The sequence below is a fragment of the Podarcis liolepis genome (assembly GCF_965112155.1).
Source record: "Podarcis liolepis genome assembly, chromosome: 14".
Taxonomy (NCBI): Eukaryota; Metazoa; Chordata; class Lepidosauria; order Squamata; family Lacertidae; genus Podarcis; species Podarcis liolepis.
In genome coordinates this window covers 22,650,388-22,664,838 of record NC_139569.1, presented here as the reverse complement: position 1 = coordinate 22,664,838, position 14,451 = coordinate 22,650,388, and the positions used below count along the sequence as shown (strand labels likewise).

Here is a 14,451-nt window from a genome sequence, read left to right as displayed (position 1 = left end):
AGACACAAGACTGCCAAGCCAGCCAGACATGAGAGAGGAAATTAAACTCTCCTCATTTGCTGCAGCCCCGGACATTGAGATACTGCAGGAGTTGTTATCGTTGTGACTGTTTTTCGTTTTTCTTGCCATGCTAGATATAGAACTGGCCTCTTATGTTTTCAACAGGATCAGGTAAACAGATCTGCTTGTGACAAGGCCACACTGTCTGCAACTTTAGCTGTTTCATTAGAACCTCTGTCCCACTGATCTTGACGTCGCCGCTCCTATGAATCATTTACATTGTGTTTTAAATGTCTGGCAAGTTATTTTACATTACTGCGGCCTGCAGGCTCCTAACATGAATTACTTGAGCGAGTCTGGGCTGAGGAGGAGGAGAAAAGTGGCTTGACCCAGACTGAGTTTGTGCAAGATGAAATTTTAATTGCCGCTTTCGTAATTTCCACTTCACGGCACCAAAGCTTCCTTCCAAGTAAGGCAGCAAACCCCATGCACATCAGCTTCATGGGTAAAGAGCTAAAGGATCTGGCTAAAGATGTGCTTAGGATCACAGTACCATCTCAGCTGTAACCTGACTTTATCATCTTTTACATCAGGGGTTCCCAGTTGTGGTCCATGAGCTTCATTCAGGTAGTCTTGTATGTCTGTAGGCTCATGGTTGAAGATGGGAGGTGGCACTTTCACTGCGTTAAATAATACATATTGATTTTAATTGTTTTAATTGCTTCCTGGATTGTATTTTATTGTCTTACAGCTTGAATGCCACATCATTCAAACTGTAATACAATAAAATACAATATCTAAGGAATAAAAAAGCAATAAAAATATAATTAAAAACCATGCAGCACAGTGCAAATTGCAATTGCTGCAACAGGCAGGAAAGTAATTAGGTGGTCAACTAAGATCCTAATGTTTAGTCAGAATCTCCTTTCTTATAGTTTGAATCCCCACCCTTTGGAGGAAACAAGCTTGTTCCATCTTCCATATGACAGCCCTTCAGATATTTGAAGATGGCTAATATACCACCTCTCAGTCTTCTCTTCTGGAGGCTAAACATACCCAACTCCCACAATCGCTTTTATTACCCCTTGGTTTCCTGACCCTTGAGCACCTCAGTTGCCCTCCTCTGCACACCTTCCAGCTTGTCAATGTCCTCCTTAACCTGTGGCACCCAAAACTGTGGACATGGGACCCCAGGTGGCAGAATAGAGTGGTACTATTATTTCCCTTGATCTGGACACTATACGTCTGTTGATGAGGCCTAGAATAGCGTTAATTTCCCCCTCCCCCTGCTGCATCACACGACTGTTCTGAAGAAATTGTCTCGGGTGTGAGTAAGCTCACTGATTTGCAATGTCTCCTCTAAGTGGTGTTTAAAAGTGGTAGCCATGATCAGTTGCTGAATGATTTCCCCTTCTGCATTCTATTTTACACCCGTGCTTGACTCCTGCTCAACTGGATATGCATTCCATTGAATAGCTGGATTTTATTTTTTTTTAAAGAAACCAGTTGTGGAAGTTCAATGCCCCCCCCTCTTCCTTCTGCTCCTGGAATTTCCATAAAAGGGAATTGCAGTGCATTTTTAAACTTTGTTACAGAGACTATGCTGGCTTGAATTTGGACATTTCAGCTATTCATTTCCTGCTCTGACACTAATATGATTGAGTCTGGCCATGGTTTTTTGTTTTTTGCACTAAACCACCAGAAACTCTGTGGCAAGGGTGGTGGTGATTTTTAGTTTTTAGAAAAACGAGTTCTGTAATTGGGATAAATTATGCAAATACATTTAATTTGCATAACTGCTTGTGGTTTTGAGAAGTCAGCGATGCTGACCATACCGAGCTGGGTGTAACAATGGCTTTACTCAATATAAAAGACAGTTGTACCTTGGAAGTCGAACGGAATCCATTCCGGAAGTCCATTCAACTTCCAAAATGTTCTGAAACCAAAGCACGGCTTCTGATTGGCTACAGGAAGCTCCTGCAGCCAATCGGAAGCCCTGTGAGATGTTTGGCTTCCTAAAAAACATCCGAAAACCAGAACACTCACTTCTGGGTTTCGATCGTTCAGGAGTCGAAACGTACGAGTACTAAGGCGTTCGACAACCAAGGTACGACGGTACTTCTCAAGAACAGGTTCGAAGATCCCCAGCCTGGCAAATCCAGTGTGCTGATGACAGAAAGGCAATTGGGTGTTCTTGATATATATGAGAGGGTTTCTTTTCTGGGAGTGAGGGAGATATCTGGAGAAATAAAACGTTATTCTCTGTTCATAAGAATTTTAATGTGGCAGTCCAACTTGAAGTATGAGCTTTTAACAGAAATTGCATGGCAGGATTAGCAACTGCACCAGGTGTGAGGTATTAGTGGGAATCTCCCATCCCTTTGCATTCCAGTACATTAAATTCCAAACATACCCTACTGAGACAACAAATTCTGAAACAAACCAGAGAACCCTTGAAACAGCAGCAAACGGTGGGTGGTGGATGAAAGATGGGCTCCTGTGCCAGAATTTTACCTCTACCCTAAAACCACCCTCCAGCTGCCTGTTTCAATAAGACACTGGGACAAGCAAAGCCTTTCTGGACGTTGTGATCTACCTGCAAGGCTTCCACCGTGAGGCCTGTTTTTCAGGGCTACTCAGCAATCAGAAAAATGAAAGTGGGGACAAAACAGTGTTGGCAGAAGAAGCCATCCACATATGTTGCTTGGAAGAGATCCCGGTGTGTGTCGAGGAATTTGGTCTGGAAGGCGGGGCGGGAATCGCCTTTTGACATTTCTGTTATGGCAGAACTTTTCAATCTCTAGGAAATCAGCCTGAAAGGCAAGCTGTGATCATGCAAAACAAAAACTGGGCACAGCATGAAAGGCAATAATTCATCTAACAGGTCTGACCATTTCCCCTATTTTTAAAATAGCTGCCATGGAGGGACGCAGCTAACTTCTATTTGCCTCATTATTGCCGCTTTCTGGACAAACAGCAGCTTTGGGCGGAGGGGGGAACAGAAGAGTTAAATCCCCCCCCAAAAAAAACCTCCTGCACACCACAGTCTTGATCCTGATCTTCACCCCAAGGCAGTTATTCTGCAAATTTTGGTCCTGAAGTTAACCTGCTCCCTTTTTGTACAAAATAAGCGCATCTAGTTGAAGAATAACTCTTCACATATCTGTTTTGTCTGCTCGGGCGACGTGACGCTGTGGCCGATGGTTCTGGAGTCTGTGTAAATTTCATAGTCGTTCCCACCCTGCGAATAAGACACACACACACACAAAATCACACTTTGGAGTTTTCAGTCTCACTGGAGAGCTACCCCACACCCAGAACTTCTTAGAGGTTGCTAAAGAACATGCTGTGGAGCCTCAGGTGAGTGTAACTGTGGCGCTATAGCAGCTTTCACCAACTACTAGGTGCTCTCCAGATATTTTTGACTGCAGCTCCTATCAGTCCCAGCCAGCACGGCCAATTTGGACTACAACTCCCATCAGCCCCAGCCAACACAGCTGTATTATTTAATTTCTCTGGGGCTACGAAGGAGAGACTATTTTTGGAAGGAAAAAGTGGAGCGTAGGTAGAAACCCTGCTGTTCTTGCCTTCTATATAGTGCAATGGAGATGTGGACTTCAAAGATGGGGAACTATGTGCTGCTCTGTGTACTGCTGACCAGAGGGGGCAGTTTCCCTGAAAACTGGGTTTAGGTGAAATTGTTAAAAGGGGTTGGGGGCAGAAAATGGGCAAAAAATTTGCAAAACAGTCGTACCTTGGAAGCCGAATGGAATCCGCTCTGGAAGTCTGTTTGACTTCCAAAACATTCGATAACTAAGGCGCGGCTTCCGATTGGCTGCAGGAGCTTCCTGCACACAATTGGAAGCTGTGAACGTCCCGATGGATGTTCGGCTTCCAAAGAACGTTCGCAAACTGGAACACTCACTTTCGGGTTTGCGGCGTTTGGAAGCCAAAATGTTCGACTTGCAAGGCGTTCGGCTTGCAAGGTACGGCTGTAGTTATCTATCTGGGATGGAAAACCTGTGGCCCTCCAGATTTTTGCTGGACTATGTCTCATCGTCCCTGACCATTGGCCAGGGTGGCTGGGAGTTAGAGTTCAGCAATTTCTGGAGGGCCATAGACACTCCTCCTTCCTGACTATATATCAATTTCACGAGGGTAGCACATGACTTTCTATTGCAATTCCACAAGGAATCCTTATCCCGAAAGTGTATTTGAAACTTCTTGGCACGTTCCAGTCTAGCACTTACTGGCATTGTCTTGTCTCCAAAGAAATAAATTGTTTTGAAGCCGTCTTGGGAAACAATTCCTAAACAGTATCGCTTATCCCAACCATCTGGAAACACATCAAAACTGATCTGGCCCCCTGGTTGGAGAGAGGTTACAAAAAGTTAGAACAGCAGCAGCACGTTTTGTACAGTGTAAAGAAAAAAATGACCTAGAAGGAGGTTTACTGAGCAGGAAGGGCCTTGGAAGATGCTATCTCCATCGGCATAAAGTTAAATGGATTTATAGTAAAAGGGAGGACAGAAGCTTCATGCTTAAATAGAAAAGAAAACACAGGGTGTTGGAATATATCAAGGCACCTGAAATTAACTCTCGTCCCAGTAACATGCCGAAAATATATTTTGCCTGTGCTCCTGGATTGACTAATATGTCAATTCAGGTGTTTCTCTAGGCTTGTTCGCACATTACACTGAACACAGGTCTAAGCATTTGTGTGAAAGAGTGTACACTTGTTGAGTAGTACAACTCAACTCTTGCAAGCACACAGGCTGTACCCTTGTTGAACGTTTCATGCAAATAACCGTAGAAGTACGCAAGTACACAGACTATACGCTTGCTGAATGTAATGTGTGGACACCCTTATCCCAAGCCTATGTTTTATTTTTACTTCCAGTGCCTCTGAAAACCTAGTGGCAAATGTTTCTCCCTTTCCCAGTCGTGTCATAAATCGACGAGGGCAACACCTGAGTAGCCAGACTCATCCTTGTGCTTTGGCACAAAAAAAAAAAAAATGATTTAGGGGAGTGACATTTCATGTTTAAATACCTATGGAGAATGTGAGGCCTTTTCCTGCAAAGTCTCGTCGTAAATCGGCGACAAATTTATCTCTTATATGCTCCCTCTGTTCAGAAAAACAAAACGGGGAAGAGTGTTGATGAGAACGTGGATTCTGCTACACCAATGATTTTCAAAGCTTTCTAGCATTGGGGGGACCTGAGTCTGCCACAGAGACCCTGAGTATCTGCCAGAAGATCGTACAAACATGAGAAGAGCCCTTGCCAATGGTCAATGGCCCCTCCAGCCCAGCATCCTATTCTCACAGGGAAGCCTATGGGAAGCCTGTATGCAGGACCTGAGTTCAACGGCACTCTTGTGATTCAGAGCAATTGGTATTTAGAGGCATACAGCTTGCGACACCAAAAGCAGAACACAGCTGCTGTGGAAAGCAATAGAGTTGTGCAAGATTCTGAAATGCTTTCCAGGTCACACACTCTAGTTCATGCTGACATACTGAGACTTGCCATCATCCTCTGTACAAACTGAGCGTGCACACGAAAACACTCCAGAAGCTTGCTCCTTTGTTGCTGTGTGTTTGGGGGATTTTTGTCTGCTCTTCTGGATCTTCTCATCAAGAAACACCCCAAAAACAAATGGAAAACTACAGTACTGTATCCCACCCAGGAATGATGGCATTAGAAGTCAAGGATGTGGTAAAACTGGTTTCATGCATCCACTTACGCCACAACGTATTTAATTCAACTTTAAAATGCAACAAGACTTAACGCAGCAAACCTCTGGAAGATAAAAGCTGAATGTCTCTACGGTTGTTCAAGGTTCACAGCTCAGTGACCGATCACCTGCTTTGCATGTGGAAGGTCCCAGTTTTTCAATCCCCAGCACCTCCAGGCAGGGTTGAGAGACATCCCTGCCCAGAGATCCACTGCAGGTCAGTATGGACAATGCTGAGCTGCATGGACCAATGCTCTGACTCAATGTAAGGCAGTTGCCTATGCTCCCATGTCGTGCCATGCATTTATAGCATTAATTCTCAACCACTTCAGAGTCGTAACTGGGCGGTCACAATGCTTTTTCACTTCCGTGCCAGAATCTTGGAGTAGATCTACACTAAGATGATGCCTTCCAGATGTTGCTGGACTACAAATCCCATCATCCCTGACCACGATGGCTTTGATGATGCAGGATTTGGAATTCAACAACATCTGGAGGGTGTCGCATTGGCCAGCCCTCATTCCTACAGTCTCTCACGGGTGGCGCTGTGGTCTAAACCACCGAGCCTCTTGGGCTTGCTGATCGGAAGGTTGGCGGTTTGAATCCCCGCGATGGGGTGAGCTCCCGTTGCTCTGTCCCAGCTCCTGCAAACCTAGCAGTTCAAAAGCATGCCAGTGCACGTAGATAAATAGGTACTGCTGTGGCGGGAAGGTAAACGGCGTTTCCATGTGCTCTGGCACTCATCATGGTCCTCTGTGAGCCAGTAGCGGTTTAGTCATGCTGGCCACATGACCTGGAATGTTGTCCGTGGACAAACAGTGGCACCACAACCCCATAGTCACCTTTGACTGGACTTAACCGTCCAGGGGTCCTTACCTTTACCTACATTCTCTACTTGGCGATGCCAGGGATTTAATACGGAACCTTCTGCATGCAGAGCAGATGCTTTGCCCCTGAGCTGCAGCCTTTCCCCATGCAGAAGTAAGCCTGCGGCCATAGAACCAGAGCACCCAAAGGGCCTGGCTGTGTGCCACTAACGATGGTCAAGGGGACGTGAAGCTTCGACATAAAGGGGACCTGCTAACAAAATGTTATGACGGCATGGGAAAAAAGTGCACTTGCCTTATCAAGCTCATAGAATTCAACCCGCTCCTTCTGGCTGCAGTTTCTGCCCACGGGAGAGATGTTCAGCATCCCATTTCGGAATTCAATGAAAGTGCCCCTAGGAAGAAACACAGTGAGATGTTACTGCCTTATTTAGGCTAGTAAACAAAGCTCTTTGGACCAGTGTCTAGGAGGGAGGTCAGTTACGGGGTATCACAGCAGTATTTTTTAGGACACAAGCCCACCCGTTGTAGTGAAGGAGGAAGATACATGGGAGAGAAACAGAAAATGCATTTTCAGAGGTCTATGACATGTCAAAAATGGGGAAGAGAGTACAGTCGTACCTTGGTTTTCAAACAGCTTAGTTCTCAAACGTTTTGGCTCCCAAACCCGGAAGTGACTGTTCGGTTTGCGAACTATTTTTGGAAGCCAAATGTCTGATGGGGCTTCTGATTGGCTGCAGGAGCTTCCGTTCGACTTCCAAGGTACGACTGTAGTTCAATATGGCTACTATTTGAAAAACAAAACTTGAAAGTTTCTTCAGCTGGTTTTGGAGACTTACAAAGTCTTTCTGTATTACATTTGCTCAGCAGCTTCACTGAGTTCAATGGACTTACTCCCAGGCAGAAGTCTGATGTGTGACTAAGGCCTGGTAATACTTATATGGTGGCTCAAAACCAGTGGCGTAGCGTGGGTTGTCAGCACCCGGGGCAAGGCAAGTAATTTGCGCCCCCTAACCCGTGGATTTGCGCCCCCTAACCCTAACCCCCAGATGTTGCGGCCGGTCCCCCCTGCACCCCCCACGCTACGCCACTGCTCAAAACTGTCCATGTAAAGAGCCTTGGCATTTTTTTAATAAGATGATTTCCTTGACACCTTAATGGTTTGTTTGACCACTGATAGTCAATGTTGTTCCTTTAATGAGCTTTTTGTGGTAACCCTCCGATCAAAAACTTTAAAGGGTTGTAGGCATCTAAATACTGCTCAGAGTAGGTTAGACATGTCAATTACTTTCAGTGGGCCTATAACAGGTATGACTAAGGTTGGATAATAGCCGACAATTCTGCCACCTCTACTTTGTGGGATGTGTCTAATGGGCCTCGATCTGACTCAGGCCACGGAAGGAAGCTGGAACCACCCACCTCTTCCTCGGCAGTTTAAGTTTTGCAATGTAACTCAGGCAATAGTTGATCAAGTCTTGAAGAAGCTCTTCGCCCATTTGGCCTTGAATGCTCTACATGGGAAGCAGAACAGGAAGTGATTAGGTATATAGACGGAAAAAGGGTTTTCCAAGGGGGAGTCTGTCTCCACAAAGAAGTATACAAAAGAATAAGAAGATGGGCTTCAGTTCCACAATTACCGGGGGGGGGGGGGGCTTGGCTCAGTGGCAGAGCAGCTGTTGGCATGCAGAAGGCCCTGGAAGCCTCCAGGCAGGGCTTGGACTTTGTAAGACTCCTGCCTGACCTGAAACTCTGAAGACCCCTGCCAGTCAGAATAGACCAGAGTTTCCCAAACTTGGGTCTCCAGCTGTTGTTGGACTTCAACTCCCATCACACCTAGCTACCAGGACCAGTGGTCAGGGATGATGGGAGTTGTAGTCCCAAGTTTTGGAAAACCTGTCATAGTCAATACTGAGCTAGATGGACCAAATCAGTAGATGGCAGCTTCCTATGTTCCTAAGGGTGCTATCGCAAGAGTCTCTGCATTCGTTCCAAGCCCCACTCTTGATGGCCCAGCCAGCTGGTCCTCAGGGCTGCTTTCTGGAGCAGTAGAATTCCCCACAAGGTGATCTTAACATACCATTTTCACGTGGCAACGCAAAGACAGCCCTGCAGGATGGCACTGAGAGTCCAGAAGTCCTGCTCCAATGCAACTCCTCCAGTAATTGGCATTCGTTGTTATAATGTCTCTGAGCATGAACAAGGAGCTATCAATCCCTCTACTACTAAGCTTTGGTGTGTGCCAAAGGATTGTACTCATAACAGGGCCAGTGAAAAATAAGACAGCAGTGTCAGTGCACTTGGGAAAACCATTATTTTGCAAGACGCTGGAGCACCTCCCAGTCCCCATTTTTGAGTGAAGGGAGGGAGGGAATTATCCACCTTCTTAGCTAATCACAAGTCACAAACTCACCTGTTTACTCAAGAGGTTCCCATCTTTGTATGCCACGAGACCGTTTTCCGGGAAGACGTAGTCAAATTTTTCAATCACTAAGAAGAACAAATGTTAAAGAACAGCATCATCAGAGACATTTTAGGTATCTCTTGTAAAATGATGCCCCCCCCAATATTGGGGGTAGGTTGGCCTCAATTTAGTCATAATTGTAGCACCTGCACTTTGGAACTTCCTGCTCATTGATGTCAGGCAGGTGGCTTTGCTGTATTATTTTTGGTACCTGCTCTATATGACAGCAAATACTGAACAGTGATTCCAATGTAATGCACAAACATGGGAGTGTGTGTAATGTAATTAGGACACAATGATGCAGAGACGGCTTGCGGGGTCTGTGATTCTTGTGGGGTGCAACAAGTCCCAGATTTCTTTCTCACATATCCCCCCAACCCCCTTGTATCTTCCTGGATACAATAATGAAATATTACATCTTAACACCTGCAACAACATGAATTTAACAGCCTTTCCCTGTTGGGTAAGCAGCAATCAACTCAGAGGTTTGGGGAAGGACCATGGGTTAGTGATAGAGCATCTGCTTTGTATGCAAAAGGTCCCGGGACTCTCCAGGGAAGGGGCCCCTGCCTGAAACTCTGGAGAGGCACTGCCGGTCAGTGTGGACAGTACTGAGCTGGATGGGCTAGTGGTCAGACTTGGAATAAGCCAGCTTCTTATGCTACCAACAGTGTTCACACCATCCAAACATGGAATTGCTATTAAGCTACCAGGCTAGCAACTTGCAGGCAGATTTTATGCTCCGTGATTTTGTCTAAAGCCAAGCTTTCATTCACAAGGATACCCAGCCTGAACCCCTTTCAGCCTAACTAAGAGCAGTTTACGCACGGCTGAAAATGGAGAGCACTGCCAGATGGCAAGTCCTTGGCCATGCTTGGTTTATGAGCACAAATAATATGTGAGGAAAGTTGCTTCAGAGTAAATTAGTTTGATCAGGGAGGGTGCCAAGTGAAGAGGAAAGCCGTGTCGCTTATAACCACCAGCACTTTCTCATTCAACCAGGAGTGGGGAACCTCAGACTCAGGGGCTGCATGTGGCCCCCAGCACTCTCTATGTGGCCCTCGGACTCTTTCCCCATTTCAGGTACTTTTGCCTAGCTAGAATGTGTCCTTGAAAACTGTGGTCTCAATTGCCTGGATGAAGAAGGGTGTGTGTCCGTGAAGAAATATGAACTGTTGTATGGTGGGACTGTTGGCTACTGTTCAAAGGTCAAAGTCATGTTGTTCCACCCACCTTTTGTCTCTAACCCTGACTTCCACTGAAATACGGCCCCTGGAAAGTTGTCCACGAAGCAATGCGGCCCTTAGGCTGATAAAAAGTCCCCTATCCTGTACTCAAGCAATTTCATTCTCAATTTCCTTGTGCTCTATTCATACCATCGTCTCCCAGTTGCTCTTGAATCTTTTCAAAGTCTGAGCCACCCACAACTCCGACCTTCACCTTCTTCCGCAAGGCCTGCAGAAAATCCGCCATATCTGGGGTGACTTTCTAGATCCACAGAGAAGAGACGGATCAACGTTTTATTTGTTGTTGTGATTCATTATGAATTTATAAGCTGCTTAATAAGCTCCCAAATTAACAAGCTGCATTCTGGAAACCAGAAGCTGAATATGTTGAACATCTAATAAGGAACAGTAGTTAATTGCAATGAATGAGGCTCCTGCTGTTGCAGCAGAAATTTGCCTTCTAATTTGGATCCTTTTACTACATATTGTATTTTAATATTAATACACCAATGACGAAATAATAATTTCATAAATTATAAGAGCAAAAAGCAAGGTTTGTGTTTTCATTTTTCATTGTTACTTATATTAGTTATGAAAACCCCGCACTTCACCTCCCACCTTCCCTCCAGCTGTTCCTAAACGGAGGGGTTAAAAGCACTCTGCACATGCCCAGAGGCATGCTCAAGAGTGGAGTCCCCAGGCTCCCACCTGGCGAGGCGCGGTCAGGGTGCCGTCCACGTCGAAGAGGCAAAGCGTCCGCCCGCGGCCCACCTCCTCCATGGTCACTCGGGAGTGTCACCCGCCGCCGCTGCCTGCCCGAGCGATGAGGTGGCCAGCTGAGAGGCGCTTCGCTTCCTCCTGGATTCGCAGTTAGGAAGACTACAACTCCCAGCATGCCGCACAGAGGGCGGGTTGACGTCTACGCATGCGCTTCCCCGGCATGCCCTGCGGAAGACTGAAAAGGGAGCCTAGAGTAGCGTACAGTAGCCAATAAACACTTTCGGTTACTATTCGACTGTTACAATATGCGGGGCAAAAACCTCACTTCCACCCTGGGAAAACTATCTATCTATCTATCTATCTATCTATCTATCTATCTATCTATCTATCTATCTATCTATCTATCTATCTATCTATCTATCTATCTATCTATCTGATATTATACGTCATAAATAATATTTATAACAAAATTATATATGTATATATTCCAGGGGGGAAATTGCATTATAATTTTTCTAACAGCATGCTGAACATTGGGGGGGGGGAGGAAATGGGATAATATATCATAGATTCTAAAATATGCGAGGAGCAAGTCAGAGAACAAAACAGCAAGCACGCGCCCCAGCCACCCAAGGTCTAAACTAGGAACCAGGAAGTTCCACGTGTCTACAGTGCCCTGTGTTACTCTACCTCTCCACAGTGCGAGGAGTCAGGCACTACAATTCCCGCCATGCCACGCAGCAGCTGACATAGCCCACGTGCATTTTCCCCAGCAGGCAGCGCGCCGCCCAAGCGGTCTCCCCATCTGAAGGCGCGTCAAAGGGGTTCGTGGTGTAAGAAGTGCCCCATTCAGGAGCTGCTGCAGCTGCCCTCATGGTAAAGCGGTGCTTTGGAGTCAGTCCCCTTCGGGTTGCTTCCCACATGGCGAGCAAAGAGCCTTGCAATGGAGCAGAGCTGGGTGGAAACTGGTCTGTGGTGTTGGGGGTGCATCAGGCAGCGTGGTGTGGTGGTTAGAGCAAGGTCAGCCAACGTGACGCTCTCCAGACCTTGCTGTACTACAACTCGCATCACTCTGTACTACAACTCGCATACAACTCGGTCATGGAAGTGCAAAAAAGAGGAAAAAGACAAACACCATAGAGGGCACTGTGCTGGCTGCTCCTAGCTTGGAGTGTCACAGTAGGTTCTGGGAGACCTGGATTCAAATGCCCACTCAGCTACTGGGTGCCCCTGAGCCACCGTCTACCTGAACTACCTCGCAGGGTTGTTCTGGGAATAAAAGTGGGGAGGGGGAGAACCAGCTATGCCACTTTCCTTGGGGGAATAGGGGAGATATAAATGTAATAATACGACAAATAAATGAAAGTGTGGAGGGGTATGGAACTTTGTCCACTCTGATATAGATACCACTGATACAGTGGTACTGATACAGTGATACTGATACAGTGGTACCTTGGGTTACATATGCTTCAGGTTACAGATGTTTCAGGTTACAGACTCCGCTAACCCAGAAATATTACCTCGGGTTAAGAACTTTGCTTCAGGATGAGAACAGAAATTGTGCTCCGGTGGCGTGGCAGCAGCAGGAGGACCCATTAGCTAAAGTGGTGCTTCAGGTTAAGAACAGTTTCAGGTTAAGTGCGGACCTCTGGAACGAATTAAGTACTTAACCCGAGGTACCACTGTAGTTAGTGTTAAATATGGGTAGTTTCAAACAGGCCAGCTTCAAACCACAGTAAAATTACTGGTAACTACAGTTTCAAGTCTGTACAGCGAGCTGAAGTGAAAGCCTCTGAACACTTGACACTGTAGTGGGTGGGTAGAGTCTGGTGCACAAGAACCGGAGACTCATTGTGGTTGGTTCCTGCTTATTTCTATCATGCTATACTATGGTTTGATGTGACCGTGCTGAACAGGACCTTTAGGTTCAGACCCTTCCTGCAAGTGGAATGAATGAGCAGAGAATGAACCATTTGCTACAGAAGCCGTTTTCCAGGTAGCTTGTGCAAGCAAATCAAGCCCCACATGGTCCTGAGGGATGCAGAAAGCATCCCAGAAAAACTGGCCAGCCTGGCTTTGTGGGGGGAATGTTTCTCTGAGCTCTCAGAATAAATCAATCAGTGTAAATAATAAAGTTGTCCTGAGCGAAATGTTAGCGGCTGCATGCATCTCTGATGGTGGCAGGTCCAGCTACCCCACGTTATAATCTCTTGAGGGATAGGGAAACTCAGGCCCAGGCGAGAGGTTGGGAGGAAATATGGCCTTTCTGCCTGGCCTTTCGGACTCCCACAATCCACACCCCTCTCCAGCCTTGCTTCACACCTTCCTTGAATGTTCTTGGCTGGTTGGGATCCCTGTTACCCTCTCACTTGCGTGATTGAAGACTAGAGATGTGTGTGAGTGTAAGTTGGTAAAATTTACATCTGTTGTTCCACCCACTTTTGCATGTGGACCCCAGAAGAGAATGTGGCCCTCTGTGTGAAAAATGACTCCCACCCCAGTGATATCTCATGGAAATGTCTTTCAGGCTAGGATCCTCACCGCTTGCGTTGACCTGCCCTTCCTCGCACCCTGCGGAAGGTGTCTGCGAAACCAAGTTCCTCTGCGATGGCAGAAGGGCTTCCCAGCCTCCACCCGTCCCTTTGGCGTTCTTACGGTGCTCAACCCCTGCAGTCAGCAAGCTCCTGGCAGTCAGCCGGCACGTCCCAGATGGCTGGGCACCTTAGCCCCTTCTCAACACGCCCTGGAGCAGAGGCCCGACTTGGAAAGCACCTATCAGTATAAGCTGATTTACAGGTTTCCGTGGATCAAGTACTGCAGAATCCTTTCAAGGCTGAAGCTGCTGCAGACAGGTCTGACCATCTTGGTTCTCCCGCCGATCTGGGTCCTTTATTGGCAGAACCAAGTTCCTCTGGCACAGTGCCTTTACTGTACGGGCCTTGCTTGCTTTGCCGCTGCGATGCTCTACGGCATGAGCTTCTTCCTCCGGCGCATCATTGGCATGATGTACCTGAGCGAAGACGGCACCCTGTTGAAAGTGGCTCACTTGACCTTCTGGGGGAGGAGGAGGGACATCTACTGCCCGGTCGCCACCGTGATGACTCTGGGGGACATCGGCGAAGACCCCAACGAGCTGTTGCTACCGCTCAGGCGGTACGACCGAGATAACGTCCTGTATTTTAGTCTGCGCTATGGGCAGGTTGTGAACAAGGAGGCATTTGCCAAAGTGTTTGGAGGGCTTGGGTGACATTGGCAGCCTTGGGATCATTTCTTGCTAGTTTGTAATATTTTGCGGTCACCATGCTGGTTTGCTTTGAGTGGCGCTGGTCAGCCTACGGCAACACTTCCAGCAGTGCAAATGGAAGGGAAGCAATTCTGGGTGATTCTCACACCCCACCGTAGATGCTACTTCTTCAGAGTGTTGGGGGAATCCTCTGGATTTATTAACTAAATAAATAAAGCTAATGTTATGTTTTGGAAA

The 14,451-nt window shown here is 46.7% G+C and overlaps 2 protein-coding genes across 2 annotated transcripts; one reads left to right on the top strand and one right to left on the bottom strand.

Moving 5' to 3' along the window:
- Window positions 1-2,255: 2,255 nt before the first annotated feature.
- PMM2 (phosphomannomutase 2) lies at window positions 2,256-11,101 on the bottom strand. Its single transcript, XM_083473877.1, has 8 exons — window positions 10,959-11,101; window positions 10,401-10,512; window positions 8,974-9,050; window positions 7,983-8,074; window positions 6,859-6,958; window positions 5,053-5,128; window positions 4,251-4,366; window positions 2,256-3,241 (listed from the first exon to the last, which is right to left on the bottom strand). The coding sequence occupies exons 1-8, from the start codon at window positions 11,028-11,030 to the stop codon at window positions 3,137-3,139; spliced, it is 750 nt and encodes a 249-aa protein (XP_083330003.1). The 5' UTR covers window positions 11,031-11,101; the 3' UTR covers window positions 2,256-3,136.
- A 174-nt stretch (window positions 11,102-11,275) lies between these two features.
- Window positions 11,276-14,451, top strand: TMEM186 (transmembrane protein 186). Its single transcript, XM_083473878.1, has 2 exons — window positions 11,276-11,846; window positions 13,498-14,451. Exons 1-2 carry the CDS (start codon window positions 11,844-11,846, stop codon window positions 14,215-14,217), a joined length of 723 nt encoding a protein of 240 aa, XP_083330004.1. The 5' UTR covers window positions 11,276-11,843; the 3' UTR covers window positions 14,218-14,451.

Excerpts from the sequence above, each read along its gene's own strand:
- PMM2 (XM_083473877.1), bottom strand. The coding sequence starts at position 11,030 with ATGGAGGAGGTGGGCCGCGGGCGGACGCTTTGCCTCTTCGACGTGGAC. Across the intron at positions 4,367-5,052 it reads AGGCCTCACATTCTCCATAG|GGGGCCAGATCAGTTTTGAT; the intron begins GTATTTAAACAT and ends CTCTCCAACCAG. Across the intron at positions 3,242-4,250 it reads TTGGAGACAAGACAATGCCA|GGTGGGAACGACTATGAAAT; the intron begins GTAAGTGCTAGA and ends TCTTATTCGCAG.